This window comes from Talpa occidentalis, unplaced genomic scaffold, assembly GCF_014898055.3.
Source record: "Talpa occidentalis isolate TD23 unplaced genomic scaffold, MPIMG_talOcc4v2.1 talOcc4.12, whole genome shotgun sequence".
NCBI lineage: Eukaryota > Metazoa > Chordata > Mammalia > Eulipotyphla > Talpidae > Talpa > Talpa occidentalis.
In genome coordinates this window covers 56,055,590-56,074,002 of record NW_023601212.1, presented here as the reverse complement: position 1 = coordinate 56,074,002, position 18,413 = coordinate 56,055,590, and the positions used below count along the sequence as shown (strand labels likewise).

The window sequence follows — 18,413 nt, the reverse complement described above, 5'->3', positions numbered from 1 at the left end:
CCAGTTCACCAGAAGTTTCAAATACTTATTAATTAAATGACCACTGTCCCACAGCAATGCTGATTAAAATAGGAAAGGTTAAATGTTGACTGGTGCTTCGACATTTCCTAGTTACATTAAAATTAACGCAAACTGACAGCAGCACATTAACCCGAGTCACACCTGTGAGGAATTTACCTTCTAAATTTGATTTTGTTTTTCATCTCCAGGGCCTTAATGAGAGTGTGTTAATACACATGACTATTTTACAATGATAGCTCTAAATAATTTATTTTTTATTTCATGAAAGAGAAATACACCTTAGAAAAACAAAACCCAAGATTTGATTTTATTTTTAAAGCCATATTTTTGTGCTAGTAGCACTTAGATTGTTCCATAAGTGAGACCCATATCTGCATTTCATTACCTGGGTTTGTTCTAAAGAAGATTTATTTTTGTTCTGTGAATAATTTTTGACAGTTCTTGTACATGTACAGATACAGATAATGTTTGAGGTCTTTTATTGATATTCCTACAAAGAATACAAATAAACTTTAACTTTAAACATTTCAGACTAAAGTTGCTACTGTATTTGACATATTACTATTTTCTCACACCTATCTGGGTGATTAGGATACTTGGAGAAAAAAAAAAGAACAAAAAATGCATACAGGAAAGTTATCCTGAAGATACAGTTTAAGAGCAATGTGTCTTAAAGTTCCCCAACTTACAGGCAAAAAATATTTAGATGTAGGACAAATAACTAGCATCTATTTACTGTAGTAAGACCCTTAGAGAACTCCTCATTCTAGAGAATTTGAAATCTCTTTAATAACTAATGGCTGGTAAAGAAAACATCCTCCCTTTTATTATTTCTATAAGGCCCCATCTAGCTTACTAACCACTGTTGTCTCTCCAATCCGCCAGACAGAGCAGTGGGGTTTGTTGCAGAATCTTTGCTCTTTGGATTAGGTTTTCTTGTTGGTCATTCTCAAGGTTACTATTTCCAAATATCCCATCTTCTCCTGCTTTACTTTTTCATCTTAGAAAATCCAGGAATGCAGGTTCCATATGTAGTTTTCTTTTGTGCTGGGTGAGGGCCTAAAATCCCACCAGTAAAGTCTTTTCTCATATTGGAGTTATTTCTAATTCTGTTCTACCAGCAATTAAAAAGCTAAAATTCACTCAAAATCCAATGAAGATTGTGAGAGAAGGGAACTCCAGATCAGTTCTCTTTTTTGTTTACCTCGATGCCAATACATTTCAGTCTAAATTGCTGATGACCTAAGGTAAGCTTTAAGGCTTCTTGGATCTGAAATGTCAAAAAGAGAGAAACTGTTGATGGTAACTTAGGATTTAACCCCAGTCTACCTGTGTATTCTTTATGTCCAGCCATACTATTTATTTTTCTTAGCCTTTCTCCAGCTGCCTACCTTTTATAATTAGCACCTTCACCAATGGGAAAGTAATGAATAGTGGTAGGCCACAACCTCTGCCAGTGGTAGCAAAAAAAAGGTGACAAAGGAGACTAAAGCGAATGATCTCCTGGGCCCACATTTCTATCTTGTTGACCAGAATCACTGGAGAACTTTAAAAAAAAAAAAAAAAAAAAAAAAAGAGTACGGTGCCTCTTGAGCACCAACACAGAACAACAATTAAATAGAGTCTCTCTAATGATGGGTAAGGCTTTTTTTTTTTTCAATTTCTCCAGAGGAGTGTAACTTCAGTCAGGCTAAACTGAATCCAGTGTCAAAATCCAAATCCAGTGTCAGTATCTATAACAATGTTTTCTTTGTCCCTGTCCCTGGAACTGGGATAAGGTAGCTATAGGTGTTTCCTAGCCTTTAAAATGTTACTATGACTGATAGTTTGTACCCTACCCTCATACACACACACACACACACACACACACACACACACACATCCCCATCAATTCCATCTTTAAATATGGGAGAAGTTCTCTCCATTAATATGGGATAGATATGTTCCAAGGTGAACAGAGGTGAGATTGCCCATTATGACCCAAATTTTCCCAAGATTGGCTTTAATTTAAAATAGAAGGTAGCTGGTTTCTAGTTTGGTTTCCCTCTGGGACATCCATAGACCTAATACTTGCCACTGCAGTCTTATTATTTGAAATTTTTCTTAAAAATGTATCAGATACTGAATTGTCTCATTAAATCTGTTCTTCCTACAATAGCAAAATGCACCAAAAAGCTCTCCAATTCCCCTTCCCACTCCCAGACAGGCTTGTATGTGTGCTTATGGTTGTACATGTACGTACACACACACAACATTCTTTTTAGCCCCCTGAGTTTATGAGATTTTAAAATGAATTGCCTGGATGATATTGCTTTTGCCTATGAGTAAATTGCAATAAGTTATCAAATAAATGCAAATCTGTTTCCTTGTCTATAAAATCATGAATTTGGCTAGATGACCTATAGAGAACTCTCTATCTCTGAGATCCTATGGTTATCTGATAAATTATCTGAGGCCATCTTCAAAAATCAGCTGGAGGCTTTAACACAGTATTTAGAGACAATTCTTAACAATCTCCCATCCCACAATATTTTAAAAGAACAGGGAAATAATGTCAGAAATATATGTATATTCAGAATTATAATAGCTAATGGTTATCATTTATTGAACACTTATTCTGGGCCAATTTGCTAAGCACTTTTTAAAGACTATTTCATTTAATCATATCAACCATGTGAGTTCAGTTTCCTCCAATTCATGAGGAAACTGAAGCTCAGAAAGAGAGTTTCTTGCCCAAGGTCACACAGCTAATAATACAAAGGCAAAATGCAAATTAGGTCCTTTTGACTATGCTAAGAGCTCTGGAAAAAATAAGGAAAGATTGGAAAAGATCTTGGCACATAAGCCGACCTATTACCAATGAGCCAAAGTAATGGCCATGGAAACAGATGAGCTCATTTTTCAAAACTTCTTCTCTAAATACATTGGTTTTGGCAGTCCTGCTTTGCACTGTCAAGCCTTCTGACTGATCAAAATGAGAAGTGAGCAGAAGTTTCACCTCACTCAAAAACCGGTCTTTCATCTCGTCTGGGTCAATCAAAGCTGGGACGTTAAAATCTGCTTTCAGGACTCCAAAGTGTTGCCCTGAAAAAGGAAGTGTACCTGACTCAGATGCAATATGGTAATTTAGGATTTCAAAAAGGAAAAAAAAAAAAAAAAAGAAACTGCTGAAGAAGAGAATACTGAGCCATGATTAGGACCAACCAACCAAGGGCTGAAAGAAAAGTCTCACGCCGGACACGCTGGCTCTCCTCCCACATCCTGCCACCCGCAAGCAGTTCTTTTCTGTCTCTTTTGTGTTTCCCTCTCTCCTTTTAATCTATTAAATAGATGTACCTCCCCATGCTGAAAATACTCATCTCTCCCTGGGCCCACATTTCAAAAGGCCTGCTGTACCACAGAAAACTAAGTTCTCAGAGCCTATGGACAAGCTCACCTTCGGCTGGAAGCCACTCTAACCATCCCAGGAACTACAGCCTCATAATAGGACTACTTTGTATTTATTTGTACAGCATGTTAAAGCTGATTAAATACCTTCGCATAATCATCTCACGGGGTGCCTGCAACAACCCTATGAGGTAGGCCAGGTCATTTTTACTCTTTCTCTTTGGCAGATGACAAAGGAAATTCTTAAGTGAAGCAATTTGTTCCCCAAGCTTCACAATGGACAGGGAACCAACACTGGGGTCCTCATCCTTGTCTCTTTCCCAACACTTCCTGCTGTCTTTCAGAAACTGTTTTGGGCGCCCCGTGCTAAGGAGTGGCTGCCCAGATTAACTTCTCAGTGGTTAAGAGTGGGGACTTGGTAACCAGAAACAGTTACCTGATTCAGGTTCTGGAGCTTTGTCTTTAGACTCTGGGCCTTCAGATGGGCTCACATGTGGGGGCTCAGTGGCCAGAGCTGTAGCTTTTCTATCCGTGTTGCTCACTGCTCTGGTCACAGCTACAGGAAGGAAAAACAAACATGTTTGAAACACAACTGGAAACAAGTTTTGTGACTGCCCTGTGCTGGAAGACCCACACAGGCAGCCACTGCCATACTCAGAGTGACTAGAGGAAGCTTCCAGAGTGGGAAGCTCTGTCTTTTCCAGTCTTCCTTGACTTACTTCCACATGCTCATGTTCCCAGCCATTGAGTTGCTATACCATCCTCTCTGAGAGCCGGAGGTGTGGGGCTTGGGCAATATTAGTGTCATTTCTCCTCAGTACCAGAGGTTTTCTTTCAGTTGTTCTTACTATGAAAGGACCAAAGCCATTATGTTGTCTGCCAGCTACACAGAACCTCACCTTGACACCCAGGGACCCTAACATCACCTCAGCCTTCCCAGCACTGTTCTCTACCCTGTCTGGCTGGCCATCCACTGAAGCCCCAAGTATCGCCAAGTGGGATCACTTCGCCCCCTCTCACTCACTCTCACATTCAGTCACCAAAGCCCTGTCAGTGCCTTGCAGATGCCTTTTTTTCAAACACAAGAATAACAATTTTTTTGTGGTGTATTATTGTAAAATAAGGAAAAGTATCCCCTTCCCTGACCCAGGGATGACAACCACTATTGACAGTTTGCTATAGAAAACCCTTCACACACATGAATTTTCTCATTTGAATGCATAAAGGCCTACCTTATTCTCTCTAAAGGCTGCACAGTGTCTCATCGAATGTGCTGTAACCTGCTTTCGACTGCCTATTTTTCACAATAATAAACAATGCTGCGCCAAGCAATTGTGTGTGCAGAGTGCATATATGTGTGTGTGCCCTGTGCTATTCTATCCTTGATAAGCTTCCGAGGATAGAATCCATGTCTGTAAGAGTATGCACGTGTCAGAACAGTAGCTATCGGTCCTTTTCCTGTCCAGAGTCTGATGGCTGATTTCCCCACAGTCTCATCAGAAATCTCACCCTTTCTTTGCCAAACTGGTAAGTAAACAAATTTTTAAAAAAACTTGCTTTGCATTTCTGTGATTCAACAAAGATGGGCATTTTTTAATTGTGTTTATATTTCTATTAAATAATGTCACTTGCAAATGTAAAATCAATTCCCTTCCATCCTTCACGCCACTACTCCAGATTCAGCCTCATTTCCGCTGCACCAGCCTATGCACCATCTTTCCCTGCACCTATACTTCCTGTCTCAGCTTTCCTGCCTGACTCCTCTCCAAATGCCCTCTTCTGTCTCCACTCATAGCAGCATAAAGGTCTAAAATGAAATGAGTAAATCTTTAAAATCCAGCAACACAGGAGAGAAGACACACACTCATCTTCTTATCACCCAAATATCACCACTGTTAACACCGCACACATTTCTTTCCAATCATCTTTTCTAAGCATAGGTTGAAGCTTCCTTTCAATACGGTTCTGTACTATGGGTACTGACCCAGGTCATTATGACCAACTTGCTGCTAGAAACTACAAATCTGAGCATTTTGCTCACTTGCCAAACACTTCAGGTGCCTCCACTGACTTTAAGAGTAAATCCCTCATGGGCCTCCCCAGTGGCGTAGCGGTTGAGCGCTGGGTTGCGAAGCTGCCTGTAAGCCTCCGTGGCACCGGTTCGATCCCCGGCTGCTCCCTGGTCCCGCATGGCGCGCAGACCTCTCCTGCCGCCTGCTGCTCCCCTCAGCAGTGTACTTCGGTCCTTCTGCCTGCTCTGCTCCCTGCTCTGGCTCTGGTGAATTCTCTCACCCTCCCGCGCTTCTGACTGTACCCAGTGCTTGTATAAATAAGTAAATAAATCTTTAAAAAAAAAAAAAAAAGTAAATCCCTCAGAATGTGTCCCATCCACCACTTTCCCCCCATCTCCTGCCACTCCTTTCCCCAATATGTGACCCAAACACCAATCACATCAGATTGCTTACCATTCCCAAACCACACTCCTCATATCTACCTTCTCTGCACAGGCTGTTCCCTCTGCCGGGAAGAACCTTCCAATTTTGTCGTCAGATACAATACTTCATCACCTCTTATCCAGTTACCACCTTTCCGGGTAGAATGAATGATTCACTTTCTCGCCGGAGCTCTTGGTTCACTCTCCAAATACAGCACTTACTGAGCCGTCTTGGTTGTCTCTGTTAGTCACTGTTATACTAAGCTCTTTTTAAGAACAAGAAACAAGTCCTGTGCATCTTGATATCCACAGTTCAATGCATGGTACAAAATTTACTCAGGATTGATGAATATAATCATCTACCAATGTGCAAAATACTATTCTAGGCTTGGAAAAAATGCCAAGAGGCATACAACAGTCCCCACCCTGTAAGATTCCACAATCTCAATAATTAATAATTGTGATCATTCATAAACATTTATAACTAATAAAAAGAATGAGAATGAGGCCAACCTTGTCTATCGAATAAGGTAAGGATGGAGGCAGGACACAGAACAAATCACTGAACATTTCACTAAACATTTCACTAAGGAATTCAGATTAGAATGGTAGTAACTACCATTTGTTGAGTGTCTGCCAGATGCCAGACACTGACTTGATATTTTTCTTCATTTTAAAGGTGAGAAAAAGGACGTTCCAAGAGGTTAGGAAACCTGGCTAAGGGCGCACGGTCAGTAACAGAGACAGCATTCAAACGCTTGGCTGTCAGACTCCTGCAGCCAAATCAGATTGCTTCTTCCTTAGATCGCCCCATCCGAAATGTTTACCCAGGGAGAATGGAAGGTGAACTGGCTCTGGCTGGACAGGATCCCCTGCAGAGTGGACTGGAATGCAACCAGGAACAGGAGACTAAGGACAACCCAGGACACCCGGGTTCGCAACCTCCGCTGCCTGTGGCCTGGGCATGGAAGTTGAGCCTTGGTTTCCCACAAAGAGGGATGGGCTGCAGGAACCTGCCAGGGTCTCGAGTTGGCACCTGTTTCTGGCTCTGGCCTGCTCCCAGAGGGCTGCGGGCTAGTCGCTCGGCTCCTTGTTGCCCACTCAGGGCTCGCGGTTGTCCCTTGGTGCGCAGCAGGACTCCCTGGACTGGAAGCCTCCGAGGTCTGCTCTTCCACCTCCAGAGGCGTGGAGCCGCCGGCCCCGCTGGGTGTGCCTGCCGGGGTAGCGGAAGCTCTGTGGGCTGAATCGAGCAAGGGGCTCGAGGCCGCCTCTCGCGTAGTCCCTGGCGTGCTCTGGGTAAACTGGGGCCCCGGGGGCACAGGGACTGCAGCCAGGCTGGACGTGGAGGCCAGAGGGGGCCCTGTCCCTTCTTGGAGATCAGAGAGGTCCTCCGGGGGCGCAGGGCCGGGTTGCCCCGGGTCGTGGGACTGGATGGCAGGATCTGGCCCAGTACCAGTGGGGTCGAGGGCCAGAGGACTTGGGGCAGTGGAGTCGGTGGGGGTGCTGGGCTCGGCGGGCTCCATGCTGAGTCGCTGCGGGGCCTGCATCTCCGAAGCGGGCTCCTGGGAGGCATCCGTGGGACTGGTGCCCGACCCTACAGCAGGAGACAGGGCTTGTGCCGGGTCGCTGCACCCAACCCCGGCAAGAGCTGCACCGCAGCGCCAGGACGCAGACGATGGCGACCTGCCGCCAAGGTGCAAAGCGTAGCCAGGGGACCCCAAGACCCCCCAGCACCGAGCAGAGGGAAAGCCTAGCATCCGACTGTGGCTCCCGTGCCTGCAGCAACCTTGGGGTCTTCCGGGTACCGGCCGTTAACTCTCTGGCAGACAGTGGGGTGCAGGGGCTGCCTACGAGTCCACTAGATACGCCTGGGTGGCTTGCAGAACTGGGACAGCCAAGTCCGTGCCAGGTTGAATCTTAGACGGGAGGCAGAAGGCAGGTTCTTACCCTGCTTCTTACCCATCCCTGAAGGCAGACACCCCCACCACCATGACCCAGTTGCCATCGGGTAAGGACCCCCTCCCTTAGCAACTCACAACACACCCCCAAACCCAACCCTGCGGCAGGATCTGGATCTCCTGGGTCAGCAAAGCACCCACCCCACCCTTGGAAGCTAACTCCACCTCTTTATCCAAACAAAATCACCTGTAGGAAATCCATAGTTACAGGGCCTGGGACTCTAACCCCCTCAGTGACCCCACTGTACCTCTGACTACACTAAACAACTCCACCTGTCAGGAGCCTCCTTCCCAGCTGGCTGGGAGCTCTTTCAGAACGCACCCTGTCTGCCTCTTTTTTGCGTCCCCAGAATTAAGGAAGCTCTGGAAGACTATAAGCAAGTACCCTGACTTCTCTGTGTCCTGATGTAAAGATGTGCCCTGATGTGACTGATGTAAAGAAGCCAGCAGAACTGTGATTTTGCCCTCGGTTATCCTCCTTAGCTTCAGAACTCTTGGGAAGCAAAATGAGGGAATAGCTGTGAAGATGTTTCAGGAATTTAGAAATGCTAAAGAAAGGCTAACACTGCCATTCCCAGCCATGTCCCCACACATCTTCTCAACAACTCATCCATCTTCTCTCCTCCCTGAGGAATCCAGAATTAGAAGGGATTTGACAGGCACCTCTACTGTGCTTGCCTCTCCGGATGCCCAAATTTGAAGGCCTCTCTGCAAATTTTTTCCCTCAGAGCACTGCTCAGCATCCTACCCTCTGCCTCCCAGGCCAGGCCCTCAGCACCTCACCCAGAGAGGCCTACACAGTCTCTCTCAGCTCTCCATGTCCTGGAGCTGCAAGTTCAGTGTCCCAGCTCCAGGAAGGGTTTCATGGTAATCTAGTCTTCCTCCTCCCAATCCCACCTGACCTAGCTGGGGTACACATAAATGACCTTTGGTTGCTGCCAGCTTCCTGGCCTACCACTGGCCCTTCTGTGAGGATCCAATGGGGCCCACCCTGGGTTGCCACAGGCAGGCCACCCTCTCCACTTCCCAGGCCCCGGATACCCCAGAGTCCAGGCAGGAGCAGGTTCAGGTTACCCAAACAGAGCAGAAAATGGCAGTGTACTTGGCCTGGGTGTTGTCTCTTTAATCGCTTCTGAGGAGTGAGTGAGAAAGAGCAGAGGGAGCTCTGCCAATGCCCGGTGGCCAATGGACTCATCTGCAAGGAAATACAAGAGTGAGTGGGAGGCAGGGTAAGTGGAAAACGCACAGCACCCCCAGGTTCCTCACGTCCAGCAGGCCTGTGAAAAGTCCCACCAGGCACTGATGGACCAACCCCGCCCAACACAAACCAAACTCAGGAGGGCACATGTATCCAACACCTTTAATCTTCACAGCAGCTCTTCAGGGGAGGACACATTGATCTTTCCTATTCTACAGATAAAGATCATGATTCTCATCTAATTCAAAATACAAAAAAGAAACAGCCAAGAATAGGCAAACCCACAGAGACAGAAGGTAGATTAGCATTGCCAGAGCTGAGGACTGGGGAGAATTCAGAATGACTGCTAATAGGTAAGGCGTTTCTTTGGGGGGCGGTAAAAATGTCTTAAAATTAGAGAGTAATGATGCTTGCACAACCTTGGAATGTACTGAACCCCATGGAATTGGACACTTCAAATAATGAATTATAAGGTGTGTGAATTAGAGCTCAATAATGATATACAAAAAAGAAAGAAGAAAGGGAAAATGAGGAAGAAAAGCGTAGGGTCTCCCCAAAAGGGCTAGAGAGGCTTTTCTCAATGAATCCAGAGTAGTTCTCCTATAACCCTGGCATGAGAACTAGAAGTCACTCAAGGCCTGTGAGGCTCAGCAGGTCTGTTAAAGGATGCAGATTGTTTTGAATTGAGAGCAGTGAGGGCCTGAAAGCTAGGAGAAGCTGCGCTGCCCTCGCCTGTAGGCTTTGCCCATCGATAATTGAAAAAGAGATCTCTGTCCTAAACTTTTGCCCTTTTCCTAATTGGAGAGCAACCAGTAATCCCTCTTTCATGACCTAGGAGAATGAGGGGGGAGGGGAAGCGTATGTGGTGTGTCTCATCCAGGAGCAAGTTTATAAGTATGTCCTCTCTCTCTGAGAATTCCTCTTCACTCTCAGAGTAAGAATGAGCCCACCCCCTCCCTGTCTGTCATGTGAAGTCTCTCTGTCTCTGTCCTTGCTACATCACGTCCCTAAACACGGGATCAAAATCCCGTCCACTCCATTATTCTTTAGAATTTAAAACCAGGTAAATTCTCCATACATATGTTGTTGATTTTTCCTTTGCTCACCCATCTGATGCTGTTTTGATTACGCATTGTAGGGTAAAGAAAATGTCAGGCTTTTCTGCCCTCCCCCCATCAGGATAGATGATGGATCCTTGCGGTCCTGAATGCATGCCTGATGGCGGGCACCTGGAGTAGGGTGTGGGCAGAGGTAGATGGAATTCACCTGGGCTGAGACTGGGCTTTTAAGGGTGGCGTCATGGGGACGCCAGCAGAAGCTGAGAAAGAAGCAGCAGAAGCAGAGAGAAGGCCGGAGAGCCCAGATAGAGTGAAGACTTGCTGGGGGCTGGGAGGCCTGCCAACCTCCCGGTCCCCCAGCACCCCTGCCTGCCGTGTACCTGGTAATCCAAATAAAAGACCTGCAAAAAAACCACTGAGGACTCTGACTCCTCCTTTACCCGGTCTGCATGGGATCAGAAAACCTATACTGTGGTCCATTCCTGCCCCTTACACACATCCAGCCCATAAAGAACCCAGAGGGGTAGGAGGTGGTTTCCTTTGCCCCCTTACAAAAGGAAGAAAGAAGAGAAAAGGCAAGGGCAAGGCAGGTTGAGGCCTGTTGCTGAGAAGACATCACCCCAAGATCCTGAAAAAAGGAGGTGGGCCTCTGGTCCCCATGCATTCACAGTGACGATGACAGGACCAGTGGCTAACCACTGTTGGTGGCATGCTTACTCTGTGCCGAGGCCTCTACCAGGTCTATTTTGTCCATTCTTTCTTCTGTCTTCAAAGCCGTCTTATGAGGAAGGTGTCATCAATCCATTTTTGTTAACTATGCTTTTCAGATGAGGAATAGGAGGCTGAGACACTGCCCACCTTATTTCAGAAGGGTTTCCTAATTCCAAAACCCATGTTTTTAACCAATAACTAATTGTTACTGGTCGCTAATGCCCTGAGGCTGGATGGAGTCCACTCCATTCTTTGGAGATTCCTTAGAGGTAACAGAGAGCCTGCTGCACAACTCAGATCCCCCCTCAGATTCTGCAAACACTTTCAAAGGTGTCTCCTGCTGCCAAATGCATTCCCCATCCCTTCTGACTTTTCTAGCTAAGCCTGAAGGAACCCAATGTCACGCACCATGGAAGCAGATGAAGGGTCTCTGGAAAAAGCAGGCTTCTGCATAAACGCGGGGTGGGTAGCGAGCATAGATGCCAAGCGCCGCACACAGCCCTACCCCCATCTGGGGCACCTGCAGCCATTCAAGGATGCTGTCACCCAGGTCGCTGGACCAGCTTGGCAATGCAGAGGCTGCGTTGTAATAGAGACCAATCCAGGCCTGGTCCTCAGTGGTGATAGACCTCAAGGCCTCCTTGCCGGCATCGTCAGTTACCCTCTGCAGGTCAGCCAGGTCAGTGTAGTGCCTGCGGCAGTACTGCAGCGCCTCCATCCATGTCTTTTTTTTATCAAATCGTATGAAGGTCTCTCCGTTGATCTGGACCTCAGCTAGGGACAAAGAACACAGAACAGGCCTGAGGTCCTGGTCTCTTCTGTGTGGCCCTCATTGACTGTGGGACAGAGCTCTGATCTGATCCTGTTCCTTTCACATTAGGCTTGATCAAACCCAAAATTTTATAGGCAGACTAAATACCAGGGTAAGGAGAAGCTATCATAAAGGCAGTGGTGGGAGCAGAACATTAGGAAAAGCAGGGGTTAAGAGCTCTTTTCATGGCTCAATGGCCTTACTAGTTACGTTGAAATCTCAGTTTCTTCATCTGTACAATAGGGCTGTGAGGATTAAAAGCAGACATGTCTTTACAATGCTTAGGAAGTCCACACAGATGCTAAACATTTAATAAAGTGGTAGTTAATCTTTGGAGGAAGACGATAAGGGGAATAAGACAATCCTGGTTTGGAGTCAAGCTCATTCGTGATTTCCAGGGCTGTGCCTGCCCAGCTCCACTCAGATTCCAGGGCTGAGGAAGAAGAAAGGACTATGTGGTCAGATGTCAGGAGAGCCAGGGAGAAGAGGTGAGTCCGGCAAGGGGCAGAGACCTGCCTACTGAAGAGGGGATCCAAAAGCCCATCTCCCTGGCATCTCATGTAGCTCACATAGGCCACGATGCCACTCCCGTAGTCTCTTTCTCTGACCCAGCAGAGACTGGACTGGGCAGGGCCCACTTCCCCTGCCCCCCTCCCCCTTTCTAGATCTTTCCATCCATAGCACCCAAGCCCACCTCCTGCGATTCTAACCAACAAAGCTAGAACGCACTTTGGCAAGACCGGAGGGGTTGATACCAGAGTCCTGGAAAAGGAAGCACTCCTGTTTGCACACCTGGGAATCACAGCTCAGATTCAAATAGCACCCCAACACTGACCCACCCACATGTTCATCTAAGGCCGGCATGATTTGCCTGCCATTTCCCCTAATGCTTTCCCTATCTAAACGGATTGTTTCCTTTCCCTTGAAGCACTTGCCAGCCCTGACCTCTGCATCTTTTGAAATCCCTACCATAATCCTGAGATGTAGATGATAGTGGCTTCATTTTACAAAGAAAAAAGGAGGCTCTGGGAGGTGATGGCTTGCTAAGTGTAAGACAAAGGCAGTCTGGCCTCCTTGGAGACCTATGTCACTGTCGCTCTACAAGTCCCTCATCCATATTCCGTGCATGCAGAACGCCAGCTCTACAAAGCATCTTGATCGAGAAGTATATTTCCCTTGTCATAGAATTTCTCTATATCAGACAAGATAAAAAATGTTTTAAATACCAGAGCAGTGATATCCAGAGGGAGAAATCCCTCTCACCAGATGGTTAGGCCTGGGCTGTTCTCCCACCAGACACTGAGGCTGGGGTTTGAGGACGTGCATTGGAAGAGCTGGGCCAGGCCTGGCCTCTGTTGCTCTCTGACTGGTGACCTTGAGTGAATCACCAGCCTCTGGGTTCATCTGAAGAACAAAAACTTTGACTCTCTCTGCAGGATTCCGTCTAGGGGGCAAAGCCTGTGTTTCCCTCAGCCATGCAGCGGGGGAGGGAGCAAAGGGAGGTGTGGCCTCCCCAGCATGTGTAGGTGGACAAGTCAGAGGGAGGTTCTAGGCGGGTACCTGCCTTTGGAGAGGTGGTCAGGCTGAGAGCGGGCTTCGTGGTAAGGCGGTGTCCCACGGAAGTATCTGTTAAACAGAAATAGACCATTTTTTTGAGGCTGGAGCTGGACTGCACCTAGAGCCTTCACACTGAAGCCTGGAGAAGCCTGGCTGCCTCCCACTCTCTCTTACCCCTACCCTCTCCCCCCTCTCAACCCCTTACACCTTCCCCTTTCTTTTTGCTCTGGAAAAGTAACCCTGGAAGAAAGGGCAGTCCAAAATGACCCTGAACACTGAACACACCAAAATAACAGATGAAAGGTTTCTGCTCCGTGCATGAGGCAGCCCCCAGGGTGGGGATAACATTCATGGTGGCGGACAGAGTGCCACAGATGCCCTCCTTGAAGACAGGCATGGAGGTAGTCCATTGTGGCTGAGAGAAGGCAGAGCCGCTGGACCAGACAGGGCCATTGATGTTCACATCAAAGTAGAGGCCGATCCATGCGTGGATACTGCTTGAGAGGCTGTAGAGAGTCCTTAAGCTGTTCACACTGCCCACGCTCTGCAGGTCGGCCAGGTCTGTGTGGTGCAGCTGGCAATGCCGCAGGGCGTCTGACCAGCTCAGCGTCTCATTAATCCTCTGGAAGGTCTTGCCGTTGTTTATCCACTTCAGGGCTGCAATGGGGTGGATGTTATACTGTGATCGGCTTCCCGGCCCTTCTTCTCCGCCCCTCTGCTAGTCCTCACTGCCAGCACCTCAGTTGCGCACGACTCTGCCTCGAAGGACTGATTGATCACCCCTTCCACTCCTTCAGTCCCCTATTTTTCACATTCTCATTTCTCTTTCCCCTTTGCCCAGCTAACTCCTTACCACTTTGCCCATCCTGGATGGGTGCCTTCTTATTTGCACCTTTGTTAGTGCTTAACAGCAATAGATGGTATTTACTGAGCACCTGTGCTGTGCCATTAGCTCATCAAATCCTTCCAACAGCTGCCTGGGAGAGAGAGCAGGGAGCCTGTTTTACAAAGAGGGAAACCAAGACACAGAGAGTCAAATGCCTTGGTCCAGGCCACACAATGGGAAGAGGTTTGGGCAGGACCCAAGGACCCTGGGTAGGGTTCCCAGGCTCTGTCCCTTCCCATAGCACGAAACTGCCCTCCCTGATGGTGCCATCAGGTACCTGGGACTGCACATTAGCATCACCTGGGGGGCTTTTCAAACGTACCTATGCCCAGGTGCACCCTACATCAATGACGCGAGTCTCTGTGACTGGGGCTAGCACAGGATTTTTTTAAAACCCTGGGGAAAGGGCCTCCCCTGGTGACGCAGCGGTTGAGCGCTGGGTTGTGAGGCTGCCCGCAGCCTCTGCAGCTCCAGTTCGATCCCCGACCGCCAGGCGAGGGTCCCACAAAAAAAAAAAAAAAAAAAAACAAAACCCTGGGGAAAGGGACTTTTTTCTTGTCTGTCTCTATTACCAGATCTGGGCCACTTGAGAGCAAAGAATGAGCCTTAATCATCATCATATTCCAGTGTTCAGCACAGCAGAAAGCTCCATGTGCTGAAGCAATGAATGATGAGTGAAGGAACTACTGAACAAATCAAACTTCTCCCAGGAACAACCCCAAGACTCAGGGTCTTAATCCTTCCTTCCTCCCTCCCTGTGCGCAAACCCCAGGCTGGTCAAGAGTTGCTTTGCTGCCTATGCCAGAGGGTGGGAAGGTGAGGGGTGGAGGGGAATAAGGGTTTGGTGCCAGGAACTTGACGGGTCCCAGACCTTGAAAAACCAGATGCCAGATGTCCAAGGAGAGGAAAATAAGACTGAAGAACTGGCATAGAGAGTGGCAAGTGTGCGCAAGGGGGAGTGGTGTAGGCCGGGGGAAAGGGATGAGGAGACACTTGCCTCAAGGAAAGAAGCTGCTGATACCCACCTGTGTCCACGATGCTAGCAACTGCTGAGGGAAGCTGGAGAAGCCCTGTGCCCGTGGGAATGGAATAGGAAAAATTATTCTTTCTTATGATATGTCATTCGTGTTGATATGCTTTTATCCAATCTGTTTAATATTTTTAAATCATTGACTTATTGATTTTAGGATCTCATAGGTCACAACACAGTTTGACAAAGCCCGTCACCCCCCACCCCCAAGGGCATCTCCTGGCTTTGAACACTGTGTGCTGACAACTCCCAGATTCCCACCCCCAACGCCCACTGGCCATGAGCTTGGGGTATGTATCCCAAGGCTGCGTGCACCATAGACTCACCTGCCCGTCTGTCCCAGGACACCCAGTTCATTAAACAGCACTGCTCACTCCAGCATCTCAAGCCCCCACCCAGGAGTCCTTATTAGTCCCTGTCTGTCATTCTTTTGGGTTTTTTTTTTTAAGATTGATTTATTTATGCATACAAGAGCTTGGGTGTAGGCCAGAGGTGTGGGGGGTGGGAGGGGGTGAGAGGATTCACCAGAGACAGAGTGGGGAGCAGAACAGGTAGATCCACTGAAGTACTCTGCTGAGGGGGGCAGCAGGTGAGACAGGAGAGGTCTGCTGCACCATGTGTGTAGCTTCCTGGCCGGGGATCTAATGTGCTGCAGTGTTTGCCGATAACTTCATAGTGCTAAGACTTAACCCCTTGGGCCACCAGGGAGGCCCTATGTCTGTCATTCTTGGCAGCAATCACACTGCAAATCCTGTCGTTTCTATGGCCAGTGAGTCTTGAACTTTCCACTTCTTTCCATGCCCACTGCCTCCCTGACTCAAGTCACCATCCTTATGCTGGGACTGACAGCACCCTTCCCAAGGCTCCCTCTGCTACTCCCCTGGCTGGTTCAACACACTTCCTGGTTTCCAGCCAGAAGTTTTCTAAGACATCCCCCTCATCAACCCAGGTACAACTTTGAGCTCCGTACCTTGGCCCACAGGCCTGCCCGTCCTGGCCCTGTGTTGGAGGAAGCTTCCTTGGCCTTCACGTTTGCTCCTCACACACCAGACACTCCTCTTGTGGGCTTTCCCAGTCTCTTCCCTGCACCGTAGGACCTTTTTCTTGACTTTATTCTTCACTGTTCCTTTCTTCAGCCTCATGCTCAGCCCCAATCTCCCTTTCTCAGAGAGACCTCCTGTCTGCTTGGCCTAAAGGACCCCCCCACGTGCCTCCTTCTTCCATTACTGTCACCCTAAGTGTCTCCTTCTCCGCATTTGTCACATTCTGTGATGTATCTCGTTTAGTGTAGATAGCTTTTTGCCAATTCTTTATCCCCCCACTAGAGCGCAAGCTGGGGGAAGTCAGGGACCACCTTTGACTGGACCTAATGGGCACTTCCATATTTGTTGGTGAGAGGCATCCATGAAGAAACAATGAGGAAAATTATGTGCAGAACAGCACAGTAAAGTTCTGGGTCCTGAGCCCCTGGGTTGGGAGGTGAGAGGGGCCCAGCCAGCGGCCGAGGCAGAAGGCAGAGGGAGGGGGTTCCTGTCTGCTCTCACAGAGCCTGGACATTCATTTCTTTCCACTCTATCTCTCCTTCAGCCTCAAAAATCTGGAAGCCTTAGAGGAGAAGCACCCACCCTCAGACCCGAACCCCGAACACAAATGGGATCCACCTGCCCTCCTGAGGCGGAGACCTTTTACCTGCTAAGCAGAGGATGAGGGGCAGCACCTGGGCCTGCATCGTGCACTGAGAGCAGAAGCTCCTGATTCTGGCAGAGGCTGCTGCTCCTGGTCTTCTGGTCATTTCTTCTTTGCTCTTCACTCTCCTCCTCTTTCCTACCCAAACTGACAGATTTTACTAAACAAATAATGGACTAGGGCCCACTGCACGCCAGTCACCATGTAAGGCCTGGGGAGGTAGCCAGAATAAAGCAGGACAGATCCCTGCCTTCCTGTAATGTGCAGGAGGGCGCCGTGATCAGGCAATTAATGAGCAAAGAAGGGAAAAGATGGGCCTCCTGGGTGGGGAGGATGGCTGCGGGGGGACAAGGAGGCAGGGGCAGGGCTAGGTCAGACCCCTGGGGTCCTTAAGCGTATAACCTGTACAGGATGGAGGAGAGAAAAGAGGGTCTGGAGGAAGAAGGAACTGGCTTGTGGACCAGATTGGGCTAGACTGTGTAGGGGCAGGAATGGCCACCGAGCAGGTTTTCTAGGATCCAGCAGACCGGGTGAAGGAGGAGTCAGAGTCCTCAGTGGTTTTTTGCAGGTCTTTTATTGGGGTTCACCAGGCATATGGCAGGCAGGGGTGCTGGGGGGCCGGGAGGCTGGCAGGCCTCCCAGCCCCCAGCAAGTCCTCACTCTATCTGGGCTCTCCAGTGATCTCTGCTGCTGCCTGTTGGGAGTGACCCCAATAGGCCCTGGCATGAACCGGTTCTGCGCTGGGATGAAGTCATCTGAGGCTGGCACTGCCCAAGAGAATATTGTGATGGGACGACTGTGGAACAATGAACAAGTTTTTCCTCCTTTCCTTCTGCCTTTTCAGTCCGAGGGGCTGTTTGCCCTTTCCTCTAGAGGGGAGAGAGGCGGAGGACAGAAAAGAGTCTTCCAGGGTTCGGTTTCCGACGCTTAGCCTTTAGGGGAACGCGAGAGCTGTGGGCATAAACAGGATGTTAGGAGGGAGACACGGGGGAGTGGAGGGGGACGGAGAGAACGAACTGTTCTTGGTTCCCTAGAGAATGTGCCTTCTTCTCTGGTCTGTGCTTAATTAGGGAGCCAGGGACTACATCAGGCTGGGGGGGCCTCTGACATTCCTCAAGTGGCACTTTTAGGGGTCCATCTCCCCTACATCATGCTACCTAGGGACTCAAGCTGGAATAGCTGCTCTGATGCTTTCTAGCAGGTCATGTTAAGTGAATAATTTCACTCTCCTGAGCCGCGACTTCCTCACTGTAAATTGGGGTTCGTGGAGCCTCTCCCTGGTGTGAGGTTGTTGTGGGCTGACAGTTGTAGGGTAAGGAAAAATGTCAGGCTTTTCTGCCCTCCCCCCATCAGGATAGATGATGGATCCTTGCGGTCCTGAATGCATGCCTGATGGCGGGCACCTGGAGTAGGGTGTGGGCATAGGTAGATGGGATTCACCTGGGCTGAGACTGGGCTTTTTAAGGGAGGGGTCATAGGGACGCCAGCAGAAGCCAAAAGAAGAAGCCGAGAGAGAAGCAAGAGAAGCAGAAGCTGAGAGAAGGCCAGAGAACCCAGATTGAGTGAGGATTTGCTGGGGGCTGGGAGGCCTGCCAGCCTCCCGGCCCCCCAGCACCCCTGCCTGCTGTGTACTGGGTAAATCCCAATAAAAGGCCTGCAAAATGCCACTGAGGACT

The 18,413-nt window shown here is 48.5% G+C and overlaps 1 protein-coding gene across 1 annotated transcript; it reads right to left on the bottom strand.

The window, feature by feature from the left end:
• Positions 1-1,203: 1,203 nt before the first annotated feature.
• On the bottom strand, positions 1,204-16,780 carry CLEC20A (C-type lectin domain containing 20A). Its single transcript, XM_037507996.2, has 9 exons — positions 16,685-16,780; positions 13,421-13,853; positions 13,139-13,204; positions 11,176-11,541; positions 8,875-8,995; positions 6,670-7,525; positions 3,556-3,626; positions 3,020-3,185; positions 1,204-1,291 (listed from the first exon to the last, which is right to left on the bottom strand). The coding sequence occupies exons 1-9, from the start codon at positions 16,778-16,780 to the stop codon at positions 1,205-1,207; spliced, it is 2,262 nt and encodes a 753-aa protein (XP_037363893.2). The 3' UTR covers position 1,204.
• Between the last annotated feature and the right edge of the window lie 1,633 nt (positions 16,781-18,413).